At 32.8% G+C, this 26,905-nt stretch overlaps 5 protein-coding genes and 1 long non-coding RNA gene across 11 annotated transcripts; 4 read left to right on the top strand and 2 right to left on the bottom strand.

Annotated features, from left to right (window-relative positions):
- Positions 1-1,055: 1,055 nt before the first annotated feature.
- On the top strand, positions 1,056-4,208 carry LOC126679146 (ACT domain-containing protein ACR10). The gene is made up of 6 exons (XM_050374086.2): positions 1,056-1,328; positions 1,415-1,627; positions 2,202-2,307; positions 2,612-2,945; positions 3,044-3,328; positions 3,529-4,208. Exons 1-6 carry the CDS (start codon positions 1,175-1,177, stop codon positions 3,667-3,669), a joined length of 1,233 nt encoding a protein of 410 aa, XP_050230043.1. The 5' UTR covers positions 1,056-1,174; the 3' UTR covers positions 3,670-4,208.
- Positions 4,209-7,227: 3,019 nt separating this feature from the next.
- On the top strand, positions 7,228-13,950 carry LOC126678067 (uncharacterized). 5 transcript variants are annotated; one of them, XM_050372936.2, is made up of 17 exons: positions 7,228-7,425; positions 7,594-7,694; positions 8,992-9,037; positions 9,121-9,278; positions 9,475-9,592; positions 9,707-9,789; positions 10,304-10,363; positions 10,534-10,788; positions 11,282-11,378; positions 11,470-11,520; positions 11,645-11,725; positions 11,952-12,023; positions 12,405-12,467; positions 12,580-12,732; positions 13,235-13,292; positions 13,369-13,421; positions 13,502-13,950. In XM_050372936.2, exons 2-17 carry the CDS (start codon positions 7,594-7,596, stop codon positions 13,577-13,579), a joined length of 1,527 nt encoding a protein of 508 aa, XP_050228893.1. In that variant the 5' UTR covers positions 7,228-7,425; the 3' UTR covers positions 13,580-13,950. The 5 variants fall into 5 exon arrangements, with proteins under 5 accessions (XP_050228893.1, XP_050228895.1, XP_050228892.1 ...); XM_050372938.2 differs by having other exon boundaries at positions 7,589-7,694; XM_050372935.2 differs by having other exon boundaries at positions 7,228-7,460.
- A 1,415-nt stretch (positions 13,951-15,365) lies between these two features.
- On the top strand, positions 15,366-16,212 carry LOC126676666 (thioredoxin-like 3-3). Its single transcript, XM_050370923.2, has 3 exons — positions 15,366-15,629; positions 15,730-15,755; positions 15,868-16,212. The coding sequence occupies exons 1-3, from the start codon at positions 15,492-15,494 to the stop codon at positions 16,085-16,087; spliced, it is 384 nt and encodes a 127-aa protein (XP_050226880.1). The 5' UTR covers positions 15,366-15,491; the 3' UTR covers positions 16,088-16,212.
- A 469-nt stretch (positions 16,213-16,681) lies between these two features.
- On the bottom strand, positions 16,682-18,905 carry LOC126678019 (S-adenosylmethionine synthase 2). 2 transcript variants are annotated; one of them, XM_050372872.2, is made up of 2 exons: positions 18,780-18,905; positions 16,682-18,186 (listed from the first exon to the last, which is right to left on the bottom strand). In XM_050372872.2, exon 2 carries the CDS (start codon positions 18,177-18,179, stop codon positions 17,007-17,009), a length of 1,173 nt encoding a protein of 390 aa, XP_050228829.1. In that variant the 5' UTR covers positions 18,180-18,186; positions 18,780-18,905; the 3' UTR covers positions 16,682-17,006. The 2 variants fall into 2 exon arrangements, with proteins under 2 accessions (XP_050228829.1, XP_050228828.1); XM_050372871.2 differs by having other exon boundaries at positions 18,784-18,904.
- A 727-nt stretch (positions 18,906-19,632) lies between these two features.
- On the top strand, positions 19,633-20,436 carry LOC126679288 (uncharacterized). The gene is made up of 3 exons (XR_007640842.2): positions 19,633-19,873; positions 20,008-20,049; positions 20,299-20,436. It is a non-coding gene; the product is annotated as an uncharacterized LOC126679288 (long non-coding RNA).
- A 2,254-nt stretch (positions 20,437-22,690) lies between these two features.
- Positions 22,691-26,542, bottom strand: LOC126677877 (DEAD-box ATP-dependent RNA helicase 38-like). Its single transcript, XM_050372692.2, has 8 exons — positions 26,183-26,542; positions 25,551-25,844; positions 25,104-25,328; positions 24,708-24,773; positions 24,099-24,503; positions 23,895-24,003; positions 23,511-23,596; positions 22,691-22,956 (listed from the first exon to the last, which is right to left on the bottom strand). Exons 1-8 carry the CDS (start codon positions 26,441-26,443, stop codon positions 22,894-22,896), a joined length of 1,509 nt encoding a protein of 502 aa, XP_050228649.1. The 5' UTR covers positions 26,444-26,542; the 3' UTR covers positions 22,691-22,893.
- Positions 26,543-26,905: the final 363 nt, after the last annotated feature.

Below are 26,905 nucleotides of genomic sequence, written 5' to 3'. Positions count from 1 at the left end.
GTGGGTTCGACCCACCCCTCTGTCAGCCAGTGGGCTGAAAATGAATTTCTAAAAATACTAACACCTAACCCTTAACTTAGTGTAATTCTATCTTTGATAAAAAAATTATTTTGATATAGTTAATGATTTATTGTTTTACGGCATGAATAATACGACATCACTGTTATATTATATAAATTTTTATTTATCATTTGTAATCTTTGCAGCTCATTTATTTGCTGAATTTACATGATTTTATGCAATTTGATAAAGATTAGATTTTTATTGGAAAAAAGAAAAAAAGTTCAATTTAAAATTTATATCAACGAGCTGTAGATCAAATAGTAAGTGTTGGGCAGCAAACTGTCAAATTAATGGGTTCAATTATTCTCACAAACGCATCCCCTTTTCCAGCTATAAAAAAAATTGTTTATTCATATAACAAATTTAAATTAAAAAAAAATGAATAAAAAGATGGAATGAGATAAAATTTTAGAATATTGCCTATTAAAATTATATGAATTACGAATTATAATCATACTTAGAAATTTATTTTAGTTATACTTTTATTTATGTGATAAATATAAATAGTCGTCTATTATAATTAAATTTATTCAACTAAACTATTGCTAAAAAAGATTTGTAAAATAAAACAGTCCTACTAAATGTGATGATTTTTAATTATAAATTAATTTGATTTTTAAAGATTTGTAAAATAAAAAAGATTTATGCAATTTATTCAAGAAAATTCAAGAACGGATACAAAAGAAATCCAAACTTCTAAAAAAGATTTGTAAAATAAAACAGTCCTACTAATGCTATCAAACAATGAGCTATAATTCAAAGGTATAAGCGTTGGACTTTAAATTACCATGTGGTGAATTCAATATTTCCCACAAGCTTTTCCTTCTCAATTAAGATAAGAAAAAATTAATTATAATAAAAAAAGAAAGTAAAACAAAAACTTTCTCAAAATAAAAGAAAAGAAAATATTGAATTAGAATCCAAAAAAAGAAGTAAATGTTTCAATTTGTGTAGTGGTTAATTACCTAAAAAGAGAATAGAAGTAGACAAAGAAAGAGCAGCAGCCACAAGTGAAGCATAAGCAAAGAAACAAACACTCCTCAGTTAGTACATCAGAAGCAAGCAGAACAAATATTAACACAACACAATCTCATTTCTTCGTTAAAGAAACATGGGTATTTTGTACGATGATGTGGTCATCATCAGACAGTCAGAGAAAGAATCCGACCTTAGTGTCATCACAATCAACTGTCCTGATAAAACTGGCCTGGGCTGTGATTTATGCCGCATCTTACTCTTCTTTGGCCTCAACATTGTTAGAGGAGGTCAGCTTTTATTTCTGATTTTGCTGTTTTCTTGTATTAATCTTATTATATTGAAGTGGTTTTGAATTTTTGTGTGTGTTATGAAGATTTATCTACGGACGGGAAGTGGTGCTACGTAGTGTTTTGGGTGTCGGGAAATTCATCAACAAGATGGGGTCTTTTGAAGAAGAGACTATTAGGAGTGTGTCCTTCTTGTTCTTCAGCTTCTGGGATTTCTTATTACCGTCCTCAATCTCCAAGGCCTCCGGATGTCTTTCTCCTCAAATTATGCTGTCAGGACAGGAGAGGCCTCTTACACAGTAATTTTTCTTTAATCTTTGAATTGTGTGTTGGGTCTGAATTGTTTGTGGGTTATGTTTTTTCACGTTTTTTCTTGTTAAGTTTACTCATAGGCATGTGTTATAAGCATTGATAGACTAATCTACCTTCTATATTTCATTCTGCTCTCCATCACTGTTGATTACTATTCTGCCCGTAAGCTTGTCGAGTCTTGCATTTGTGGCTTAGTTTCTGTTTTTGGAAACGATTCTGAAAGTCCAAAACTTTATGTAAAAAATCTATTTCTGTAACGAATATTGTTCTGTTGTTCCCAATTTGATATTTCGTTTTCGTTTGATTAATCGTGTAAGGAGAAGCGGTGAATTTGTTGTGAAATGTCACCATTTTAAACCATAATAAGCTTTTATGTTGTTCCTAGTTCTCTTCAGTTTGTTTCTATTTAGCAATCATTGGGGGCGTGAATGAAGTAAAGGGAAGAAATTTGATTGATTCTTTTGTTTACCCCTTTTTTTTTGGATTTTTGATTGGAAATGGTGTTTTTAGGATCAATAATTGTTTGATTATTATTGAGTTTTGGAGGGTTTCTTTTGACAGATGTGACTGAGGTGCTGTGTGAGCTTGAACTCACTATTAAAAAAGTTAAGGTATCCACAACGCCAGACGGGACAGTGATGGACCTTTTCTTCGTTACAGACACCAGGTTAGGTTTGCATAACTATTGCTCTTATATAACTCGCATTACTATCTATTTAACGCCGATGAAATTTCTTTAAACCTTTTTGCTTTTTGAGAAATTGAGTTTGTGATTATAAAATGAAACTTCCCTAGGTGATCCTTAGTCTAAAAAAGAAAAGCAATTTCTTGCATTTTAACAAAATTTATGCTACACGGGAACTTTTCTTGTCTTCAGTTTCGGTTTCGCTTTTGTTTCCGAAAATGCTTATGGAACTTCAAAACTTTATCTTTATAAACTATTCTTGTAAAAGATATTGTTCCATATTCAGGGAGCTTCTACATACAAATAAGAGAAAGGAAGATACATTTGATCACTTAAAAGCTGTTATGGGAGATGGCATGATAAGTTGTGACATAGAAATGGTTGGCCCTGAAATTACTATATGCTCACAAGAATCTTCATTTCTTCCGACTACAATCACAGAAGACATGCTTTACTTGGCCAATCCTGAGGAACCACCTGGCTCACTTGCTTCTGGTAGTGTTTCTGTCACGATGGACAACTCATTGAGTCCTGCTCACACACTTGTTCAAATCGTGTGCCAAGATCATAAGGGCCTCCTTTACGACATAATGAGAACTCTGAAGGATTACAATATAAAGGTAACTAGTTTAATAGAGTGACATTTTTTATGTAATGTTTGTATTTGAACTGTTGAACAACATTTTGAAACAAACTTATGGCGGCCATGTTGAACCAGATATCTTATGGCCGCTTCTCTAGCAAACAAAGAAGAAATTGCGAAATTGACTTGTTTATCGTTCAAGCTGATGGGAAGAAAGTAGTCGACCCTAGCAAGCAGAGAGCATTGTGCTCTCGTTTGGAGATGGAACTACTGCGTCCTCTTAGAGTAGCTGTAGCCAGTCGTGGTCCTGACACGGAGCTACTAGTGGCAAATCCTGTCGAGTTATCTGGCAAGGGAAGACCACTAGTATTTTTTGACATCACACTTGCTCTCAAGATGCTTAACACCGGCATTTTCTTGGTATTGACTTATGTACTTTTTGAAATACTCTTATAGATTCTATCATGCTTTATGTTTTTTGCCTTCCTATTAATAAACTTGGGGTTACTATGAACAGACCATACTGTGGCAATTATGAAATTGACAATGCCTTTTGGAATATAACAATGAAAATGCTTATTTTCTGCAGCAATCATAATGTATAATCTTTTGATTTATAGGCTGAGATTAGAAGGCGTATGATTGGCGATCGGGAATATGAAGTTTACAGAATCTTAATCGATGATGGGGAAGGTTTGTCCGTCCCGAGAAGCAAAATTGAGGAAGGAGTTTGGAAACAATTAATGGGCTGGGACTGGTAAATGATCATTAGTTGTCATTCCTCTTGAAAGCTTTGATACCCTGCAGTGTAAGTTATTATATTAAGTTATAAAATATATTTAGGGGTGTGCAAAGTCTAAACCAAACCGAATAACCGATCTCAACTGACAAATTCAGATTGGTTTGATATTGTTAAAAAAATTTGTTTTCTGATTCGGTTCGGATTTGGAAGTGAAAAAATGTAAGCTTTTGATACAAACTGAACTGAACCTAATGGATCAGTTTGGTTTGAAATATTTAAATCTTTGTAATTTTGGTTCGGTTCGGTTTAAACTAAATGCACACGTCTAAGTATAGTACCTGAAAGGCGGTGTGTTCAACTTCCGCTTCACATCTAGGCTTGCAGCACCGCCAGGGCCGACATGTATAGTAAAAATGAGAAGTTATATATACCTGCATTCCTTCAATATCTTTTCTTTCTTGTAAATAAGAATTCTGTAAATATGGTATGGATAGCTAACATAACTTCTACATGCTAAGCAATAACATGACTAAGTGTGTGCATTCTGTTCGAACCAAATCGAAGGGAAATAAGATTTCGAAGTACAAATTTTCAAACTGAAATGAACACGTTGGTTCAATTATTCTGAAATTTTTATATCTAAAATTCAACCAAATTAAAAATTTGAAATATTAATTATATAAAATCGAAGTAAGTTTATAAATTTTTTTTCTAAAAAATGGCATATGGTCAAATTTTGTAATTGTGAAATTTTATTGCAGCAAAATGCCCTTTCAGGCATAGCTATGAAAATATTTTTTATCGTACTTCCGCAATTCTTATGTTCATTTCTACTTTTATTAAGGTGGTACTTCCTTTACAGTAAGATTAAATATAATACTATTGATATACTAATACAATCAAGTCTAACAAATAATAATTCTAGTAGTAGATGAGTTTGAACTATATCTTTATGAGCTACAGCTTTAGATACAAACTCATCCATCACACCATCCACTTCTATCATACTACATAAAGCTGCACTTTTCAAATTGGAATCAATAAACACATTCATTAGTACATTATATATGGTTGAGGAATTTCTCAAACATCTTATGTGCATGACTCATAATTTTTTTTTATTTTGCTTATAATATAAAACTCAAGTTTGAATATACTCATTTGATATCAACATTATATTTTTCAAAATCTAAAATATATAACCATACCAACGATTGTCCACAATATCTTCATAGAAGACAGAATTAAAATATGAGTTCACAACTCAAATGATTAAATTGATTGTTAGTTCAGGAATCATACAATAGACATAAAAGAAAAGGTAATAAAAATGTGAATATCCCCGACTGTCCCTGTTAATCATTTACTCCAATTCCGAAGGCCAACAGAATAGGACCGAGATCCTATAATACTATCACATGCTAATGTATACAGAGCATATGTTTGCTTTGAGCACTTTAATTTCTTCAAAGTAACAGTGCTGGAGGCACGATCCGGCCAGTTAAGGCCATGAGCGCATTATAAACATATTTAAAGTTTCAAAATAGAAACTCAAAAACCTGGTTAATTGAATTGACCAACTAAATATCGATATTTTTTATACTCTTGAGGTGAAGCTTTTATTCACAGCAATATTGTCCCCATTAAAGACGTTTTAGCATTTTTTTTCCTTTTTTTTGAAAGGGCATTTTTTCCTTATTCTTAGCCATTGAATATGTATACTCAGTACATTACGCTATCTGTGTACTAATCCTATCATATTCTAACATGTCATTAAAATGATGATAATCTTGTAATATTACTATTAAAATGTGTAAAATAAATAACAAACGAATCTATAAATTTGCCATTATTTTAATGATGTGTAATAATGTGGTAGATTTAATTCACGGATGACGTGATGGACTGAGTTTATATAAAAAAAATTCAGGAAGAAGATGATAGAAATAGCGGTGTAATAAAAATGCGTAATTTTTTTTAAAATTGAAAAATCAAACATGTTTGAAAAACGAAATAGTTGGATAGGCAATTTTGTAAAATTTTCAATATATAGCGTACACCACATAATTTCCTCAATTGGATTTTCAAAGTCAAGCTCAAAAAATAAAATATATCTTAGTCGCTGAATTTTCTTTTATTTTGCTTCTTCAAAATATGTTGCTTTTGCACTAAGAAAAAGTATATGAGACAACTAATGGATTTAATGGATGGGCATCAAGTCACAACCTACAAGGAGAATACAGAATCAAAATTAGAAACCGAATATACAATTCAATTTATTGTTATTATGTATTCCCTTTTATATTCCATAATTAGGATTATTTGGCAAGTAGTCATTTTTCCTTTAAAATTAAAATTGCTACTTGATTTCAATTCACAATCTTTTGTAACAAATAAATAGGCTAAGCAATGTTTTAATAAATATGAATTAAATAATGGAATACTATTTCGTCTTAAAAATGGTTTGTTTTTTTGAATAATAGTTGTTGAAAATAATAATGATCAAAAGTGCTAAAATGGTTTTTTTTTAATAATGGTTTGTTGAAAATTATTATTTTGATTTTTAAGATTATTTTTATTAGAAGTGCTAAAATTTCAAAACATTATATTAAAAATATTATTATTTAATATTTTCCTCTATTTTGTTATATCATCCGGTGAAAATTATTATAAAAACTTCTTGATATATTAATAACTTATTAGTAGAGATTATAATAAAATAAAATAATTAGAAACAGTGAGGAGAAATTATGGAATCTCATAATATGTTTTATTATGTATTTAAAAGAATTATGTTGATATAAAAAGAAACAATAAATCTATAATTTTAAAATATTTACCAAACCTATTTGTACACATCAATGAAGAATTTTCTTTGACAAAAAAAACGGTATATGTGACAATAGTTTCAAAAATAACCATATTATTTTTAAAACAATTAAACTAAATTATATATTTTATTGCGTTTGCAAAAAATATTAATGGAGTATTAAAACATCACAAAATTAATTACGAAACGTTATAAAAATATTAACATATATTTTGTTGAAAAGACACTGATATAAACATCATAATATACAATTTTTCAACAATTCATCGATTCATGTCAATATTTTTCACCGAAATGCTTCACGATTTATTAAAAATAAAAATTGATAAGTGATTTTGTCAATTAAAGTTATTACAATCGCAAAAGACTTTAACATTTATGATTTTTTACAATTAACATTCAAAATAAACCCGAAACATACGAGATATTAAAACATATTAGCAAGTCTCTTAAATGTATTCCGGAGATTTCGGTTTCGATTCTCGCTAAGACGGTTTAAAGCCAATTTCAAATATGAAAATTTAACTACTAAATGCTGACATAAAAAGAAATACAAAACTAAAAAAAATACAAAACCCTAAGGCGCGATTCAGTTGGTAAGGAATTTTTCTGATTTAAGTGAGACCGACGATTGGTCCGAATCATACTCATATATGCGGCGGTTTACAAAGTGTACATCTGATGGTCATATAAAAAAATGCAATAGTAAAATTGCAGCAGACCTTGTTGTTGTAGTTGCATAAGCGTTTCTGCAGATGAGTAGAGAACCCGAATTTAAAAACAAAAAATATACTATAAAAATAATTATATATTTTTGGCTGGCTTCCATTTCCATAGATAAACAATCTGTGGCATCTAAAGAACACGTCTTTAAATCTCTATAACCTCCAAAACCTCGCTGTCTTATATTTCGACATAAACCCACAAATCTAGAACACTAAACAGGTCAGTCTTTCAATTGTTTCGAATCTAAATTTAATGTATATTCATTAGTACCCATTTGCTTAACTTATGAGAATTTCAATTTCCAGATGTTGAATTTTCTGTAGCTAAATTGCATGTTTTTATGTTCTTGATGTTAATTTCTTGTTTTTTATTTGTATGTTAGAGCAGATGGAGATTGATAGAGCAATCAGAGAAAGTGATGACAAAAGGCTGAAAACCAAGTACAATAACGCCATCTATGTGATTCAAAGAGCTCTTGCTCTCTACTCGTGAGTTCCTTTCTCCATCTGCTTCTTCATTTTGATTGATTCTTTGTAATTTATGATGTAATTTATAATCTTGGTTGTGTCAGTGAATATGTCGTTTGCTTATTTTGATTGAGATTGGATTCACTGTGAAGAAAACTCGATATATGATTGAGAGTTTGAGGTCTTTATTTTTTTGCATTTTGATGGAAACTATGCAGGTGAAATTGATGTAATGTAAGAATGTCTGTCATTGCAGTTCTTATAGCAGAAAAAATGTTATTGCCAAATGTTCTTTGGGCTGAATTAGTTCCATTTGTACCATTCAGAATTTGTCGAATGTGCAAAACTTTATGGTGTTTGTACATTTACTGTCTTGTATGTTGAATTTATAGGAGTGGTTTAAATGTTCTGGGATGGAATTTATCGTCTTAATAATGCCATTTAAGCAAATGTCGTATTTGCGGGGGAGTTTGTTCGTATATGGTATGTGAGGGAAAATGGTGTATAGTCTTCACGTGCGCATTCTCATTATTCTTTTATGGATGCTTTACTCTTGATACTTTAAGAAAATGTCATATTTGCGGGTTTTGTTGTTCGTATATGGTATGTGAGGAAAAATGGAGTATAGCTTGCACGTGCGCATTTAGATTATTCTTTAATGGATGGTTTTCTCTTGATTCTTGTCGTGATCCCCATGGTTTCTTTAAGGGCTCTCCAATCAAAAGTATTTGCCAGTGTGTTACTGGTGGTTTAGGCATGAGCACGAGAGAGTGCTTTTTTGAGCGCGTTGTTGGTTGACTGGGTTTTGGCATTAGAATTTTTTACTTTTGAGGAACGAAGATGAAAGTCTTTATGTAAAATATTCTTGCATGTAAATGTATCCTGTAATAAGAAATATTAAATAGCATCTTTTGGTGGGTGAAGTAGTTATATGGTAGGAGAATCATGGGGGGCTTAACATAGAATCTATTATGAATTATCCCATGACACATTGTACTTCACTTATTCTATAGTCAAACACAATAGTGAGCTCTGCACCTGCACTTTCCATAATTTGTTCTCACTCAATATTGACCCTTAGTTTGATGGGGTAGAATCATTGTTTGGTCCTTTGACATGTAAAACAGATCATTAGGTTGTTGTATCCGACATATGTTTAAATCCAAGAAAAATACTGTGCCTATACCATATATTATGGCATGTGATTTGGTAATTTTGAATGTTTTATAAAATGACATGGTTGTACTGCTATCTCTATTCTTTTCTGGCTAACAAGTGATCTGAAAAATTGAAAGCAATGAAATTGTTTCTGTTACAGGGTTGAAGAGGTTGCCTTCAGCTTCAATGGAGGCAAGGATTCAATAGTAGGTTTTAATCGGTACTTTCCTAACCAATTGTTTTCGCATCTTTTATCTCACTCACTGCAGTCATCAACTTTGATTTTCAGGTTTTGCTACATTTGCTGAGGGCGGGGTACTTTTTGCATAAAGGGGGACAGAACTGTTCCAATGGGGGTCTGACTAGTTTTCCTATTAGAACAATTTATTTTGAAAGTTCTTCTGCATTCCCTGAGATCAATACATTTACCTATGATACTGCCTCAAGGTACAGAGATGTTATTTGTTTTACTTCCACTTTGCCTACTAGATTGCCCAAGTGATGAAATATTTGTTGAAAGATGCTCTTGGCTTCTTGCTAGATGATGTAAAATAGGCATATTGAGTTATGAACCCTCATTTTTACTTGGATTACTTTCTATTTTTTTTATTAGTTTTTGATTATGGATATTTCATATGATCAGCTATGATCTGCAACTGGATATCCTTCGATCAGATTTCAAATCTGGATTGGAAAATCTACTGAAAGCCAATCCCGTCCGAGCTATTTTTCTTGGTGTTCGAATTGGCGACCCTACTGCAGTATGTTTGATGCTTTATCTTGAGGGATGCCGTAGCAATATGTTATTTTTACCATCAATTTAAAGGAATTCATTATGCTCCGGACTATAAAGACATAGTGCTTCTTAATTGCAGGTAGGCCAAGAACAGTTCTCTCCTAGCTCACCTGGGTGGCCACCTTTCATGAGAGTCAATCCTATCTTAGATTGGTCCTACAGGTGCTCTCATCTACCAGAAGTTATCTGCGATTATTCTCATTATTCTGCGCTAATTTCAATAGACCTGTAGGAACGACATTCAGAATTCAGATAGTATCTTGGTTCAATTCTTAGTGCTTATATATGTGGACTGAATTTGACTATTTTGACATTTTCATGGCCTTTGGTAAAGTCACTATAACTATGAAACTGGTAATCACAAACTTGTTGCAGAGATTGTTTCATTTATCCTAAAACACAAGAGGAAAGAGGAAGGCTGAGCATTAATTTCTTGCAATGCTCTGCTCTTCCCGTCATAACTCCTAAAAGTACAGCCATAATTGTAATTTTAATCAGTTCTTACTTTGGTCCCAGCATCTGGAAAAGAAAAGGAGAGGGCTAGAATATTTGAGTTCCTAATTGGATTTTTCCTCACTGCAATTTTATAATCCCAGATAATTGAGTATGGACTTATTTGCAATTCATTCAAGCTGGGATATTTTGAAAGTCTGACTCATATATGTTTATATTGCAGAGATGTCTGGGCCTTTATTTTGACTTGCAAAGTCCAGTACTGCAGCCTTTATGATCAAGGGTAATTCTTCTGCTTTGTGGAAATTTTAGATCTTTATTCTAACTTTACCGGGCCTTTTGCTCTTGCAGGTGCTGGCTGCTTTACTTTTCTTTTATTATCGGCATTTCAACTATACTAAATGGTTTTCTACTTCTTCATTTACTAATACATATTAGTCATTTTTTTCACAGCTATACTTCAATAGGGAGCATCCATGACACAGTTCCAAACACGTTGTTATCTATCAGCGACTCTAGTTGTAAAGAAAAATTTAAACCTGCATATTTGCTTGTTGATGGAAGATTGGAAAGAGCTGGACGAGTGAAAAAGCTGTCTCCCTCCACCACCAGACATCTTCCTGGTGTTAATGATAGTCCTGAGAATGTGGTTTCGCATAGAAACAGCACTCCAGTCGCTTCAGTCATTGCTGTGGGTGATGAGATTCTGTAAGCCCTGTCAATTGGTCTTTGTCATGGTCATATTTGCAATGTAATTGTGGTCAATTGTTGAAATATCTTCTTGAGTTTTTCTCTAGTCCCATAAGAATCTTTCTTGTTTCTTTGTACTTTTTTAAACTTTGGTTTATTATTTTTCACTTGATTAATGACACTCCGACTCCGGGAGTCAAGTCCGCATTAGCTCGATAACTATAACTTATTTTCTTTCTGAGATTACACATCACCATCTGAACTTGGTTTGGTGCTCAAACATGAAGTTCGGTGGAATTATGGGCATAAAAGAGAGTTTCTCATTGTCTAACATATTATAGAAAGGTTGATGTTACAACCTTCTTATCAGTGAAACCTTGAAACCTTGAGAATCTTAAGACTATCCAATTTGTTTACTCACTATTGCAATGTAGCCTTATCTATTCTTCTTGGAGTTTGTTGATTGCTGTTATTGCTGAAGTTCGCCGTACTTATTTGTTCCATAGCTCAGGTTCGGCACAGTTGAGGATCAATTGAGACCTTCGTTATGTAGAAAGCTCCATTCCGTTGGTTGGTTGGCATCACAAGCTGCTGTTGTACGGAATGACGTGAGTATAATTTCTATTGGAAGAACGATCGGTAGTAAAATCATTAAAATCTTGTATTAAAATTCATTTGTTACGACTCTTTTGGAACCAGGTGGATTCTGTGGCTGCCGAGGTTGAGCAGCGAAAATCTACCAATGATATGGTAAGTAGTTGCATCTTAATAGTCTGTGATGCAGCAACTTTTTTCCTTATTGATTAATGGAAGTGAATTGTTATTTTCTCTTGAATATGTGCTGCCTGATGTAGTTTGTTCTTGATGCTTGTAGGTATTTATATATGGAGGAGTAGGTCCATTGCATTCTGATGTTGCCTTAGCAGGTGTTGCAAAGGCTTTTGGTGTTCGACTGGTGCGTCTTTACATCAAAGTGAACCTTTTGTTGTTGTTTTCTTTTCTTTCTAAAGCAGAGTTCGTACTCTAGCTATGTCCCATCTTTATACAGATCAGAGTCGTCTTATTATGTTAATATATTGGAAAAATTTGTTGAAGTCTGACCTCATAAATGAGGAGTGGAAGAGTAGTTTCCAGTCAGCTTTATACCCACCTCTTGATTTAATTGATTGTGTTTAATGTAGGCTCCTGATGAAGAGTTTGAAGAATATCTTAGGCATCTTATTGGTGATCATTGCACTGGCGATCGAAATGAGGTAATTTTCTATCGTCCAATTTGTTACTAGAAAGAGGAGAATGATTAGTTCATTCTAATTTTGGTTGTATGAGGCAAACATGCATAGGAGTCGAAGGATAAGAATCTGTTCTCTTTCTCTTTTTGATGACAATATGCTAAGGAGATGGGCATTACATGCTTTAAGAACTTTGGTAAAATTGCTTCAAGTGTCTCTTGAAGAAGTACAAGGATGAAATTTTAAGATTTATATGATTTTCTTCAACTTCACCGAAGCAATGAGATTTGGCTATCTAGCTGTCTATTTGTTGGATAATTTGTGTTCCCGTAGGAGGATTTACTTTTGAATTTTCTCCCACGTGATAAGCTCTAAATATGCAATCAATTGGTGTATTTTATGCAGATGGCTTTGCTCCCTGAAGGTATCACTGAATTATTGCATCACGACAAGCTTCCCGTCCCTATGGTATGCATTTAGAAATTAATATATCGTGTTAGTTTATTTTTCTTCTTAATAAAGTAGCAAGATATATTTGGGCCTAATTTGAATTACTGTCCGAGTAATTGTTTCTTTGCAGATCAAGTGCCGGAATATAATCATTCTTGCTGCATCAAACATTTCTGAGCTGGACAGAGAATGGGAGTGTTTGACAGAGTTAACAAGTTCATATGGCCTGCTAGCTATGATGGAACCATTTCTAACAAAACATTTGACAACAAATGTTTCAGATGTATGTGCGCTAAGTTACCATTTTGGCATATAGCTATTACACGGTTTATTGCATTCGGTGCTAGATCTTAAGCTATCAAATCTTAGTCCTGGATAACTACATGTCTACCTAAGGGTCATTATTTTTTGTCAATTAGGTCCTCCCTACAGCTTTTTTAATTCAATAAATTAGGTTTAATTGATAAGTCTAAGGGACTAATGACCAAAAAACAATTGTTGGTGCTAATTGTTCATCGCATGCTAGATCTCATTTGGGTAGTTCTGCATGCTCAAGCTGTCAATTACAGGGTAGTACTCTATAACAGCATCACATGTTTTTCTTGTATACCGAACGTGAATTGCATAAGCAAGCATGTTCCTGTAAGCAATACCGATTATAAGCTATAGTTCACATTATTTTGTATTCAATACTGTTTGACACTTGGTATAATGAAGTACATAGTCATGGTGTTTGTGTTCTATTGTTCACAACATGACCTTGATTACTTTTCCCAAACATGCAGGTAGAAATTGCTCAACCTTTATCAAAACTGTGCCTTGAATTTCCGGATATTAACATCGGTAAGTTTTGCTAATTAACATACAAACATTATTTGGTATCATTGAGAATCTGATACCTATCATGTGCAATATGAAGGGGTCTATCGCAAATCAAGAAATGGGACTCTCGTAGTTACTTTTGAGGGAAAGGTAAATAAAAACTTATCACTATGTATCATACAAATTTCTTTACCTTTTTAAACTTCTACATTTCTCGTAACTGGTTGCAGAAGCAAGCACGGATCGACTCAGCTGTGGAAGCATTGCGCAAGAAGTTCCATCCCGGGGTATTCTCTGAAATCAACTAAGCTTTTGGTTCTGCTGATGTTTGAACTTTCGCCTTTGAGAAGTCCAGAATGTGATAGCTTATCCAATAGCTATTCCACATGTGCAATAGGAAAACGCTTACAATTGATCCCGAAGATGGTGAAGAAGGTAGAGAAATATGATCATTGAATACTGCAAAAATCATATATGCATTCATAGTGCTTATATGTAATCCTTAACTTTCATATGCTCCAGTATAATGGTAGATGATCTCCATTTCATGGGTAGATACTACAAGACACTGAAAAGAAAAATAACAGAAACAAGTGGGAGTGTACATTTGGTTCAAATAGAATTGAATCAATTTTATAAGAAATTTTAATGTTTCAAACTAAATTAAATTTTGCTGTAAGTTTGGTTTGTTTTCGTTGTTTAGTTTGTGTCAAAAATTAACTAAATTTTTGTACTTTGATAATCGAACCTTTTTTTTGTAACTTCAAAATAAACTGAATTAATTTTTTTTATTCAATTTTGTATTTTCCTACAATAAGTAAAATTGATATCATGGTTGGATAAAACAGTACTGTGAAAAATAGAAAAATATTGGGAGATATTTAAAACTGCTCTACTTTTGAGAAATAATTATACGAATACATGAAATGATTTTCTAATTACATTTGGTACCTCATTTTGCAAAATAATTTTTTCTTCAATTAGGCTTCATTCACACAAATAACAGCCACTGCCTCAAATCTCTATTTTAATTCATGTTGTCTATGAGAACAAAAAGACCGCATCAATCGCATTAGAGAATGAAAATAAAATTTCGATATTGTCGTCTTTCTTCCGATAGTGTTATGTTCAAAAAAACTTCATCGTCATCGTCTTTTATCCGATGGTATTATCACGAGTCTGTTCCTTTTGTTCTGTCGTTGTTTGCGATATTACTTTAAATCTCATGTTAATATGTTTTATTGTTAGTACTATTGTTCATATAAATTTATCATAACGAGAAAAATATATACTATTTTATATTTTAATTTATTTTAATGTTATAAATTTTGTACACAACAAATTGATTTGATAATTTTTTTTAAAAAAAAATATATCAAAAATATACCAAGTTCTGGTGTATTTACATTAAAAACTATAAAAATATTATAAAACACCATTAAATACATCATAAAAACACTATAAAAAAACACCATAAAAAATACAAAATAAAAAAATTGATTATGGAACAATATTACTAACATTAACTAATTGTATAATCTCTCTAAACTCTCTCTTTCTTTTCAGAAACCCTAGCCGCAACAAGAGGGAGGTGATTTTGGCCATTGTTTGGTTCAAAATCACCTCCCTACCTTCTCGTTTTCTCTTTAAATCTCGTATTTAGTTTATTTTACGTCAATAATCACAGATCTGAGATCTGTTGGTTTTTTCTTTCTTCCTTTATGGATATTTTTGTCTTCCTTAATGGAGTTCTGGCTCTTACCCTTTATGGGTTTTGCTATTTCCTTGATGAAATTATCTACGGAACGTAGATCTGAAGTGCTATCAGTAGAAATCTTATTTCTAATATTCTCTCAATCGGAATCATTCAAAGACCAAAGAGTCGATTTGTGGTTTAAAATAACCTTCGAGTGGAGTGGACGGATCGCCGAGTTGCACATTCAAAGAGCTCCGTCAATGCGATTGAAGAAATTAGATATGATTTTTTGTTATTTTACTGATGTTCTATTATTGTAACTCTTGAATGTATTGATATATTCTATATTTGATCAAGTTGTATTCTTATTTCTCTATTAATGAAATTTTCATTATTCTCAAAAAAAAAAATGATTAAACTACCGGAAGAAACTAATTAATTAAACTCAGACTCACCCCAGAAATCAGTTACCATCTTCCTAATTGGATGAACAACTTTACAGTCACTCAAAATCTACATTAAAAATGGAAGACAATTCAAAGAAAGGATTAAAAGGGACTGGTCTAGACCTACCACTGAATCGCCATGGCAATTTAAAGAGTGCTTCAAGTGATGAAAATTTCCTTCAAATTCTTTATCAAATTAAAACTTCCAAGACTCCTGTAATTCATTAGTATTACCCATTCATTTTATTTTCTTGCTATTTCTTCAATATTTTTCTCCTTTTACTAATCCCAATTCTTATTTGATGCTTTTTTGCAGGCTGTTATCAATTATGGAGCTTCATGGTACGACAATTTCTCAGTTTAATCAAAATTTTCTGTCTCATTTCTGTATGCCTGCAAGGTGTTTGATGTATTGCTTCTTAGATATGGTTCTGGGTTTCTTTTTTGTTTTCAGGTGTAGAGTGTGTAGCCAGATTCTCCCGGCGTTTTGTCTGCTGAGCAACAAGTTTCCGAAGCTTTCTTTCGTATACGCAGACATTGATGAATGCCCGGAAACAACGCAGCAGATTCGTTATACGCCCACATTTCAGTTTTATCGCGATGGTGAACGGGTAGATGAAATGTATGGTGCTGGTGAAGAGCGGCTTCATGATCGTTTGTGGCTGCATTCCTGAAATTGGATGCTTTTATTGACATTTTTTGGTATGCATGGACTGGTTGATTATTGTCCTGCTATCATCCATTTATGTAAAATCACAACTCTTATATCTTATATTTAATGAGTTCCAATTATCACAAATCTCTGTCCACTATATTGTTGCTTCTTACTAATTTTGCATATGTGATAGATCAAGTATTCTACACCACAATTTTGGAGAATCAATTTCATAATGTGAAATAGAGGTGTAACGAGTTGACTCATACTGTGAAGACGATTCGTCTCTCAAATCTGAAGCACAGAACTACATTGAGTTTGATCGAGTTTTATTTTAGGAACTCGAGCTCGAAATGGGTAGCATATTTGAAGATATATTTTGGTATAAAATCAAAGGTATTATTATAAAAAAAAATACTAAAATTAAATTACTTAAAAATTGATTAGGCTTGCGAGCTTGTCGAGTCGAGTGTCAAAACGTTCGAACTCAACCCGTATTGGCTCGAGTAGTTTGAATTTGAGCTCAACTCGATTAACATCAAATCGATTTCAAATATTTTTTGAGTCAATTCCAATAGTTTACGAGTTGATCCGACTTGATTACACCCTAATGTGAAACAAATTGAAGTATCAATATTTGATCGAACCAAGTAAATAACATGACATAATACCCATTAACCAAAACAGGAAGAAAACGAATAAAAGGGAAGACAAATGAATAATGCAGCTAGTAATCATTCCTAAACAAAACTACTATATCTCAACTTTAAGCACACATTCTGAATTCTCTCTCTTTTGGACCTTGAAATATTCTTCATTGTAGTCAGAATTCAGATGCATGTGCTAAAGTGTCTTTATTCTTGCCCCCGCCAAGCAGATTGTTGGCTACAATAGTAACCAACTTCAGAATATTTATAAAGCTGCCATGAGCCTAAGCCTCAGGCCTTAGGTTTGAGTATTTTGACAGTTTCCCAGGTGAAATCTGGGTCTTCACGACCAAAATGACCATAAGCAGCGGTCTTCTGGTACCTGAAATTTCCTCCTCTCTTCAAGTCGAGATTGATAGCAATCATTCCAGGCCTGAAGTCGAACTTCTCCTTAATCAATACCAAAATATCTTTGTCTGGAATCTTCCCAGTCTTATAAGTGTCTACAAAGACTGACAAAGGTTCTGGCACACCAATAGCGTAAGAAACCTGGACAATGCAGCGGCGGGCGAGCCCTGAGGCCACCACGCTCTTTGCTGCCTGTCTCACAATGTATGCACCACTCCTGTCGACCTTGGTAGGATCCTTCCCTGAGAAGGCACCTCCTCCATGAGCTCCCCAGCCACCGTAAGTGTCAATAATGATTTTTCGGCCAGTAAGTCCTGCATCTCCGTGGGGTCCTCCAATAACAAAACGACCCGAGGGGTTAAGATGGAAGATAGTCTTGTCATCAAGATATTGAGCTGGGATAACCGGCTTAATGACGTTCTCTTTGAGGTCTGCTGCAATCTGCTCATTGGTGACAGTCTCATCATGTTGGGTTGAAATAAGAACAGTATGAACCCTAACAGGCACCATCGCTCCTTTATCATTCTTATACTCAACTGTAACTTGGGTCTTACCATCAGGCCTCAACCACGGACATGTCTTGTTCTTTCTAACCTCTGTCAGCTTGGCGCCGAGCTTAGTAGCAAGTACATGAGTTAGCGGCATGAGTTCAGGGGTTTCGTCGGTAGCATACCCAAACATGTGACCTTGATCACCAGCTCCAATTTCCTCAGGCTTCTTGGAAAGATGTCCGTGAACACCTTGGGCAATATCAGGACTCTGCTGTTCAATATTGACAAGGACCTTGCAGTGGTCAGCATCAAGACCAACATCAGGTGATATGAACCCAATTCCCCGGCAAGTGTCTCTTACTATTTTCTCGTAGTCTACTTTAGCCTTGGTTGTGATCTCACCAAAGACCATGACCATGTTAGTTTTTGTACAGGTCTCACAAGCAACCTTGCTCTCCGCGTCTTGTTCTAAACAGGCATCAAGAATAGCATCTGAGATTTGGTCACAGAGCTTGTCGGGGTGCCCCTCATTGACAGACTCAGAAGTGAAAAGAAAAGTCTCCATCTCTTAACTGGATCAAATCAATTATGAAGAAGAAACAAGAAAATATCCTACTTAGTTCTTATAACTTAAATATTAAACTATGCATGATTACATTCATAATATTCAACAACACACAATCTCCTCCATCCATCACTAACATAATTAAAAAAAAGTTATCCAAAATAATGAGCCCATGCAAATGTGGATCCAAGATCCATTTCTCCAAACTGAGTGTAACGATTGTGCTGCGTCATTTTTACAACAAGCCAATAAACATTTCTATTACTTACTTTTTATCATTAAATACTCCTAACATGGCAAACGCCTCATCACTTTGTTGCACGAATGACGTAATTATTTCTCCAAAATTTATAAAGTTCGCTAGAATTCAATCCTTTCAATTAAAAAACAACAACATAATTTTGCATTAAATCGAATTTCTCTTATACTCATAATCAAATCAAGAAACTACAGCAATCCAATTCCGTATTCAAGAAACAACCAAATCAAACTTTGATCTAAAAATGTAAACAGAAAAAAACAACAGATCTAACCAAATCAAATCAAATAAAAAACATAATCACAATTTTACGACAAAAAAGAGAGGAAATAAGAACATACTTACTTGAATATAGAGAAATAAATCTGCAAATAAAATGGAAGCAGAGAATAGGAAAGGATTAAAGTTGGTTTATATAGTTAAACACTCTCTGACTCGATCACTTGATTCCCCGCCTTTTTCGCGCTTCTCTATGCTATATTTATCAGCTAAATTATGTTTAAATTTTGGCCTCATCTGGACCGTTCAGTATGCGGTACCTTTTTGGGGTTGGTTGTGATTGACGGTGGATAATGACGTGATGATTTAGCGGTGTTTGTTGGCGATAATAGTCTCGGCAACAACCCACCCATTCAATTGGTTGGTGGATCTGTGGTTTGGTTAGTGGGGCCCATATTCACCTACTTATGAGGTGGATCCTTTAAGGATCCAGTTATGGAGCTCCACTTACCTGATCGGGTCTTCCTATTTTGGTTACCAGATGAATTACTGCTTAGAGTTAGTTTTATCTGTTTTAAATTGAAATATATTTAGTCAATTTGAATTCCACATATTTAAATAATTATACTAAAATTTTAAGCTTAAATGCGACATGTTTATTTGATACAGCAATACGTGTAAAATTGTCTTACCTATGAATAATTTATAATAAAGTGCTATATAAACAAAAAATGCAATTATGTATAAATATATACAAAAACATATTTAATATGATTACAAAATCATGTTATTAGTTAAATAGCATTACAAACCTGTTAATCAATATTATATAGTATAAAGTAGAACCCAAAAACACTGTACATTGAACAGTGTTTTTGGGTTCCAACTTATTTTACTTTCTTAAACTTTATTACAATCATGCCATTATCTCTATGAATTACCCTTGACTAATTCAAAAATTCCGTCTATATCCTTGGTTTTTATCTGTTTTCTTTTCCTTTCTCCTCCATACTTTGTTACTGTGTCTGTTTTATTGTAAGAATTAATTCCTCCCCTATTTTCAATCTTTGGCTTGATCTTCTTTGTTTTCCATGGTTTATCACCGACTCTCTCATCGCCTCTATTTTTTCTCGCTACTTCTTCTTTCTATCACTGTTTCGTGCACCTGATATTCACGTCTAAACCCTATTTTGCTCGAATATGACGATGTTTAGAGGTTTTAGTTATTTACTACTTACTTGGGTCAATTTCAGTGCAAAATTCCAATTGATTTCTTTTGCCTGATTGTTATTATTTTTACAAGTTTAAAAATCTGTCTTACTATTTTCTTTTTCTTTTTTGTTTTTTTAGTGACTTGCCAGCTGATCATAAATGTCAATCGACCCCCTTAAGGTGTTTCGCTGTAAACCCTAATATTTTTAGTTTCTATAATTATTAATTTTTTGTTTCCGAATAACTGTAGTAATTTTTTATATGAAGGTGTACTTTTATTTTATTGATTGATAATCGATTTTGAATGTGTAGGCTACAGTTTGATGATATTAGAATTTGAAATGTTTCAGTTATCATTATATCATAATTTGAAATATAGACAATTTATGTTCAATACTTACTAATTACAGTATTTCATTTCATTTATAGGACTATCAGTTTTTAATTTGTGGGCAGAAGGAACTGAAGCTTTGTGAAATAAAATGCAGGAGTATAAGAAATAGACACTTTAGCAATGTGAATTTGATATTACTTTCCTTTCCTGCTATTCCCATTATGATTTTCATTCTGGCTGGTCCGTGCTATTCCACTTGATGTATTTGTGTTGCGATATTGCATTGCTAGAGTTCGCATAATAATTAATAATAAATCAATGAAATGTGACCTAAGAATCGTAAAATGAGCTTTCGAAAGTTATTATGCAAGATTTTTTTGGCCTTTTCATTCAGATTTCGAGAAATAAATGGTGAGTACACATAGGTCTGTCTAATAGCGAGAATCATGTAGATGGATGCTTTGACTAATACTGCAATCCTTGGACATGAAGGTGATCCAGGCACCACTCAATTAAGTATCTGTCATAGTTCACATAAATAAGTAAGCTTAATCACCATGCATTATGCATACTTATGCTATTTTTCAGTGTAGGTAGTGGAAACTCATGAAAGTTTCTTGAAAATAATTTCAAACTTAATTCCTATTACAGATTGCCTTAACATGTTTATTTTCAGAAAAATGTATTCTCTGTAATTTTATGTTCCTATTTCTTTCTTACTTTGTTTATGTACTGTAGCTCGAGAATATAAAAGAACAATGGTTTAGAAAGAGATAAATTTAAGTCAAGATATAGCAGGAATTGCATTGTAATTAGACTTTGAGCCATGGTGTAGCATCATCATTAAGATGAGATTATAGTTTCTTGGTAAAAAGGTACTTATATATCCATTCTACACAAAAATAAATCCTTGAAATAATCCAATAGGGTCCATGTTGCATGCTTTGTATTGTCTTCAAATTTCCCTGGGCTAATTGGGTTACTGAATTATGGTATCACCTATAAAGGAGATGTAGCATCTAGACTCTTCGAAAAAGCAGCAACATCAATTAATCTGAACTCATTTGTGTATTTTTACAGTAACTAAATGCAACAAATATGTTTGTAGCCGATCATTTTTAACTGAAAACAGCTAGACATGTTTGATTTCATAAATGAGATTAATTTTAAATATTTTTATTGTTAAACTATGATTTGTTTATAGAATACTCAAAACTTCTTCATACGAGTACTTTAGTTTTGAATTAAATGTAACTTTTAATCTGCTATAGAATTAATGTATGATTAATTATGCGCCCTTCCAAAAATATTTAAAATGATTTGATCTTTTTTATGTTTTGGAAGTTATGACATTACAATGAACAATTAATCGTATTCTGAAATTTAATATAAGTTCTACTTTAAATTAAATATGTTTAATTTCGAAGCGAATGCAAGGACTGAAATAAAATATTTACCGTTTGGAGTATTTTTATGTATAATTAAATTCATTTTATTTTATGTCTATGTTTTTCTATTGGTTATTCTTTAGTTAAACAATTTTTTTCCCGAAGCATCGCGAGGGTGTCGTACTAGTAACCTATAAAAAATACTTTTTAACAACCATAAATATATTAATAAATGATTGAATTTAAATTTAAAATTAAAGATTATGATTGAAATCAATAATATTTATTATATGTGTAATATATATATTTATGAATCATAAATAACATGCAAAATAAATTTATCTGTCCATAATTTATACTACTTGTCACATATATCATATTTTTGTAGTTTAGCCGATTATTTTTTCAACCTTTATCTTATATATTCACGATCTATTAGAAGCTAATAGGCCGTGTGAAAGGAACTCTATACTACATAAATATGTAGCATCACGTCACATCAATTTCAAATGAGACGTAAGTATATGAACACTTAAAAAATGATGAAATAAATTAATCAAATTTAAAAGTAATGGTACATGACTATGAACCCAACTGGAAAGATCTGTTGGCACATGAGTCACGACTACGGCCTACATGAATCACATAAGCTCCATAGCTTCATTTTCTTTAATTATTTAGTTAAATCAACAATTTGTTATTTTAAATTTTGGTGAAGGATTTCTTCAAATTCATAAAAAGTATTATATATTAAATTAACTTTAGGACAAACTCATTACAAATTTATTTCCTTTTTATTTAAAGCTTATATGTTAGAAAGAAAGTTTAGATAATAGAAGTAGCTATTGGAACACATTCAACTTGGGAAAAAAAAAGATTGAAACATTCATCTCAAAATACTATAAATCACAAAAAGAAAACAACTATAGTTCACTTCTTTCAATTATTCAATTAGAAGTTATAATTTTAACAGATTCAGCAAATAGTTATAAGAATATAAAATCGCATCAAGAACAGCAGCTGTGGATATTTATCAAGAAGGATAGCCTGAATGTTTCAGGTTCTATTTTGAAAGGAGTAGTCAGGTATAATCTATAGATTAACTGTGAAAGAGATGAAATAGATAAGAATATTTGATTTAATTACAGGAAAACAGTGGATGAACAACTAGTTTTTGACACAAGAGGGCATAATAATTAATTATAGAACAATAAACTTGAAAATCCGCAATTTTACATTGTATATAATCACTCCCCTAAAATCCAACCCAAAAACTTTTATAGGCCAACAAAGACCACAAATTTAAAGCAATCCAGCTGCTCTCAGTGCATCCTTAAAATCCTTATCACTCTGCCACGATGGAATCTGCATCACCAAATACACGCAATAAATAAATTTTGATCAATTTATCTATAAAAGGAACACCGATACTTAGGGATGTGCATTCGGTGCTGAATCAAAATTGTGTTTTCTATTCATTGAGCCAAATAGAATTTTCAAAGATGTAAAATATTTCAAACTGAACTCAACAAGTCGGTTCTGTTGATTTTTTTTCAGTTCAGCTCTGTTCAGTTGCACTAGAACTTAAAATTTATTTATTATTTGGTTTGTATCAGTTTTTGCACAAATCTAAACACTACAAGTTTCAAACAGAATTGGGGAAATTACACTATATTCTACCAAAAGCATACCTTTATAAAAAAAAAAAGCATACCTTTGTAAAAAAAGAGCATACCTTCGTAAAAAAAGAGCGCATTTTTGTGGAAAACAAAAATTCAAACGAGCATTTTTGCAAGTAATATGACATAAATAAATATTTTTGCAAGAAGTCCTACAGAATTTTCACTCCTCTCCATTGCCATTCAATCTTCTATGAGAAATCATCTTTAAAAGTGATGAAAGAAAGAACTACACATTACCAGTGTCGCTTCGGCCCGAAAATATTGTTCAATTTTTTCCATGGCCGTCATATCGCTGTCAAACATCAGAAAGTTGAATATTGCCCCTGGAGAATTGTAAGGGAAGATATTAGAAAAGCAACAAAGAAACCAAATCCACCCAGTTCCGTACAAACAGAAAAAGTACTATATTTTTACTAAACCCCTCATTTTGTACGCAGTAACTAATACCATGTAACATCATCGAACTTTAAGTATCTGTAAACAAACACACCCAACAAGAAGGCTGAACTTTCAGGAACTAGCATAATAAACTAACATTACTTGCAATTAAAACCCAAAATATACACAAATATTACAAATAAAATGCACGAGTAACAAGCAAAAGCCAGGTTAAAACTTTACCTTTACGACCAAAACGCCCTGCCCTACCAATTCTATGCAAGTAGACCTCATAATCAGGCTCTGAAGTCCCATACTTTATTGGAAGATCATAATTGATAACCACATTAACCTGCAATAAGTTTGAGATTAAGGTCAACATGTACCCAATACCCCATGCAATCAGTATAAGCATTTGAGTTGTACGGAAGAGAAGAGAAGGGTCACCTGCTGTTGATCGAACCCTCGGGCAATAACATCAGTTGCTATCAGAACTTGAGTCAAACCACTTTTAAACTCACTGACTATCCTGTCACGCTCTACAACATCAATTGCACCATGAATGGTGGTTACTTCATAACCCAATTCAACAAGCGCCTTGTTTAACATGCTTGCACTATGTCTACGATTGACAAAAATAATTGTCTGCCCTACTTCCTCAGCTAGTTCAAGAATTCTGTCTTTTATCACCAAAATCTTAGCTTGCTCATCAGGGCAATAGACCTTGTACTGCTTTACAGCATTCAAGGATAGCTCTTCTTTCTTCACAAAGAGTTTATTAGCGTCATCCTTCGCAACCCTTGATACAAAACTTTTCACAGCCTCATTAAAAGTGGCAGAAAAAAAAAGAACCTGGAAACAAATTTGAAAATAGACAGGTAAACCACTGTTCTTTACATTTAAAGGGTAACTGCTTTTACTAAAAATTGGTCCGTGGAAAACTTAGATTCAAGAAAGAAATTTTCTTTAATTGAATAATAGGATGAAAGAAACTCAAAACAAACAAATGAAGACTGAGAAACTTCCTAGAAATTAATAATCAAAAATATGATAAACCTGGCAGTTGCGGCTGCTTTTTTGAATTTCCTTCATTATCCTCAGAGAGTCATCTTGAAAGCCGTCCTATAGAAGTTCAACTTCCATTAGAAACCGAGTAATAACTTTCAGTATTGGCTGATTTATCCACAAGATAAAGTCAAACAACATACATGACTTCCAAAATGAAATATCTGCTTCAGTGTAAAAGTTCAACACAGACCCAAAAAAAGACATTCTTAAAATCAGTAGGAAGCATGTCTAAGATATCTCGGTTTTCCAATTACTTTTTTACCGAATTCATACCAGCATCAACCATAAAGTGGTAAATAAACCAAGTTAAAAATGTTAAAAACAGAACATACTCCACAGACATCCCAGTATACATGTAAAAACGTAAGAATGTAAAATAGGTACCTTGGCCAGCATCTGATCAGCCTCATCGAAAACGAGGACTTTCATACCGTCAGTGCTCAATTTTCTCAGGGACATCATTTTCTTTAAGGTGCCAGGAGTACCAATAACAACTTGTGCAGATATGAACGGAAGGGGTTTTCTCTCATTATTTCCTCTCTCCATTGGCACAGCACATTGTGAACTAATCCCGGTGTACTTCCCCATTTTCCGAAGAACTTCCAAATTCTGCAACCATTTTCCATAACAATCAAAACCCTAACTGTCAGGTAATTGTATTACTATAATAATCCTAAAACTTAGCCCAAAATAAAATCTTAAAAGCCGAACATACTCCAATGAAATCCATAATATGATGCCAGAAATAAAAAAGAACTGTTAAAATTTAAAATTTTAATAACTAAATAAACAAGGAAAATGATAGGGAGGGAATGGAATATGGCTAAAAACCTGAAGGGACAGTTCTCTTGTGGGACAAATACAAAGTGCTTGAGTTCTCGGATTAGCAGGATCAACACGACTTAACATCCCCAATACAAAACAGGTTGTTTTACCAGAGCCATTATGAGCCTGAGCAATCAAGTCTTTGTGAGGAGGAGTCAATATCATAGGAAGACTAATTGCTTGAATTTTACTTGGTTTTTCAAACTTCATCTCCGTATATAGTCCCTTCAATAACTCTGGCGATAAGTTTAAATCATCGAATCCAGACGCTGAAGTATAGGGTGTATCGCCAGATGTAACCTACACATAATGAAAAAAATTGAACCTCTACTTCTTTTAACCTCCAAATTCCATAATCTCTCGTCATAAAAACAAAATTAGCTCCACAAATGTACATATCCAATAGACAAAAAGTGAAAAAAATCCCAAATCCCATAAATCCTAATAGGAAAAACAAATCAACCTCACAAATCAATACATACAAAGCCAATAATTCTATTCGTCATACAATCAAATAAAGAATTTAATTAACACCACAAAATCTCATAAACAGAAAAATAATTTAAAAAAAAACATACAGTGCCATAAACCCTAATTTAAAATTAGCACAAAACAAAGAAGAGAGCAGAGGATCATACAGCTTGAATACTAGAATCATCAATTTCATTTAACTCTTTATTCCTGAAATCCTCATCTTCAATTTTCAGGTTATCCACGTGTAATTCGGATACGTCTTTATTATCAGACGTGGACGCATCGGCAGCTGCTCCTTTACTCGATTCTTCTTGTTCTTCTTCAGAGTCTACTTCATCTCCCCATGATCTCTTTACCTCCGCCATTTGCGGCTTTGCTTCTACTTTCTCCGCCGCCGCCGCCATTGTCTCATTAGCGTCTGCCATTATCTTTTTGGTTTACCGGTGGCTTCTAGAGAAAGTCCGATTCAGATCGGTGTAAATGTAAAGAGAAATGAGATTAAAGAATTAGGGTTTATATAGTGAGGGATTTTTTAATCTAAACGTGAGCGGTAGAGTTAATTTAGCGTAATATTTAAGCGGTAAATTCAAGTTAGCTTCATATTTAAGCACCGTTTTTTACCATTAAAACCCAATTACCAGTAAAACAAAATATTTTTATAATTAACTAAAATAACTTATTTTCTTTTAATTTCCATCATGTCATTCCATGTGGCATTAAATGGGGAGATTACTTTTTTCAAATTTCAAATTTTGCTATTTAAGATTTTTATTATTTTATACGAGTGTTTCGACTTTTTTAAAATATATCGAATGAGTATTTTATCGTCTTTCAATCACCGATGTGGTAAGAGATAAATATAAGTATAATTTTTACTTAAATTTATA

This window comes from Mercurialis annua, linkage group LG4 (genome assembly GCF_937616625.2).
Source record: "Mercurialis annua linkage group LG4, ddMerAnnu1.2, whole genome shotgun sequence".
Lineage (NCBI taxonomy): Eukaryota > Viridiplantae > Streptophyta > Magnoliopsida > Malpighiales > Euphorbiaceae > Mercurialis > Mercurialis annua.
The sequence above is the reverse complement of the archived record's forward strand: the minus strand, read 5'-3'. Positions and strand labels throughout refer to the sequence as shown.

Coding starts and splice junctions, on each gene's coding strand:
- LOC126678019 (XM_050372872.2), bottom strand. CDS start 18,179: ATGGAGACTTTTCTTTTCACTTCTGAGTCTGTCAATGAGGGGCACCCC.
- LOC126677877 (XM_050372692.2), bottom strand. CDS start 26,443: ATGGCAGACGCTAATGAGACAATGGCGGCGGCGGCGGAGAAAGTAGAA. Junction 24,004..24,098: donor GAGGGTTCGATCAACAGCAG/GTGACCCTTCTC, acceptor AACTTATTGCAG/GTTAATGTGGTTATCAATTA. Junction 22,957..23,510: donor TTCGGGCCGAAGCGACACTG/GTAATGTGTAGT, acceptor TTGGTGATGCAG/ATTCCATCGTGGCAGAGTGA.
- LOC126678067 (XM_050372934.1), top strand. CDS start 7,582: ATGTTAGAGCAGATGGAGATTGATAGAGCAATCAGAGAAAGTGATGAC. Junction 9,279..9,474: donor ACCTATGATACTGCCTCAAG/GTACAGAGATGT, acceptor TCATATGATCAG/CTATGATCTGCAACTGGATA. Junction 11,521..11,644: donor GAAAATCTACCAATGATATG/GTAAGTAGTTGC, acceptor TGATGCTTGTAG/GTATTTATATATGGAGGAGT.
- LOC126676666 (XM_050370923.2), top strand. CDS start 15,492: ATGGAAGACAATTCAAAGAAAGGATTAAAAGGGACTGGTCTAGACCTA. Junction 15,630..15,729: donor TTAAAACTTCCAAGACTCCT/GTAATTCATTAG, acceptor GCTTTTTTGCAG/GCTGTTATCAATTATGGAGC. Junction 15,756..15,867: donor ATCAATTATGGAGCTTCATG/GTACGACAATTT, acceptor TTTTGTTTTCAG/GTGTAGAGTGTGTAGCCAGA.
- LOC126679146 (XM_050374086.2), top strand. CDS start 1,175: ATGGGTATTTTGTACGATGATGTGGTCATCATCAGACAGTCAGAGAAA. Junction 1,329..1,414: donor CCTCAACATTGTTAGAGGAG/GTCAGCTTTTAT, acceptor TGTGTTATGAAG/ATTTATCTACGGACGGGAAG. Junction 1,628..2,201: donor CAGGAGAGGCCTCTTACACA/GTAATTTTTCTT, acceptor TTCTTTTGACAG/ATGTGACTGAGGTGCTGTGT.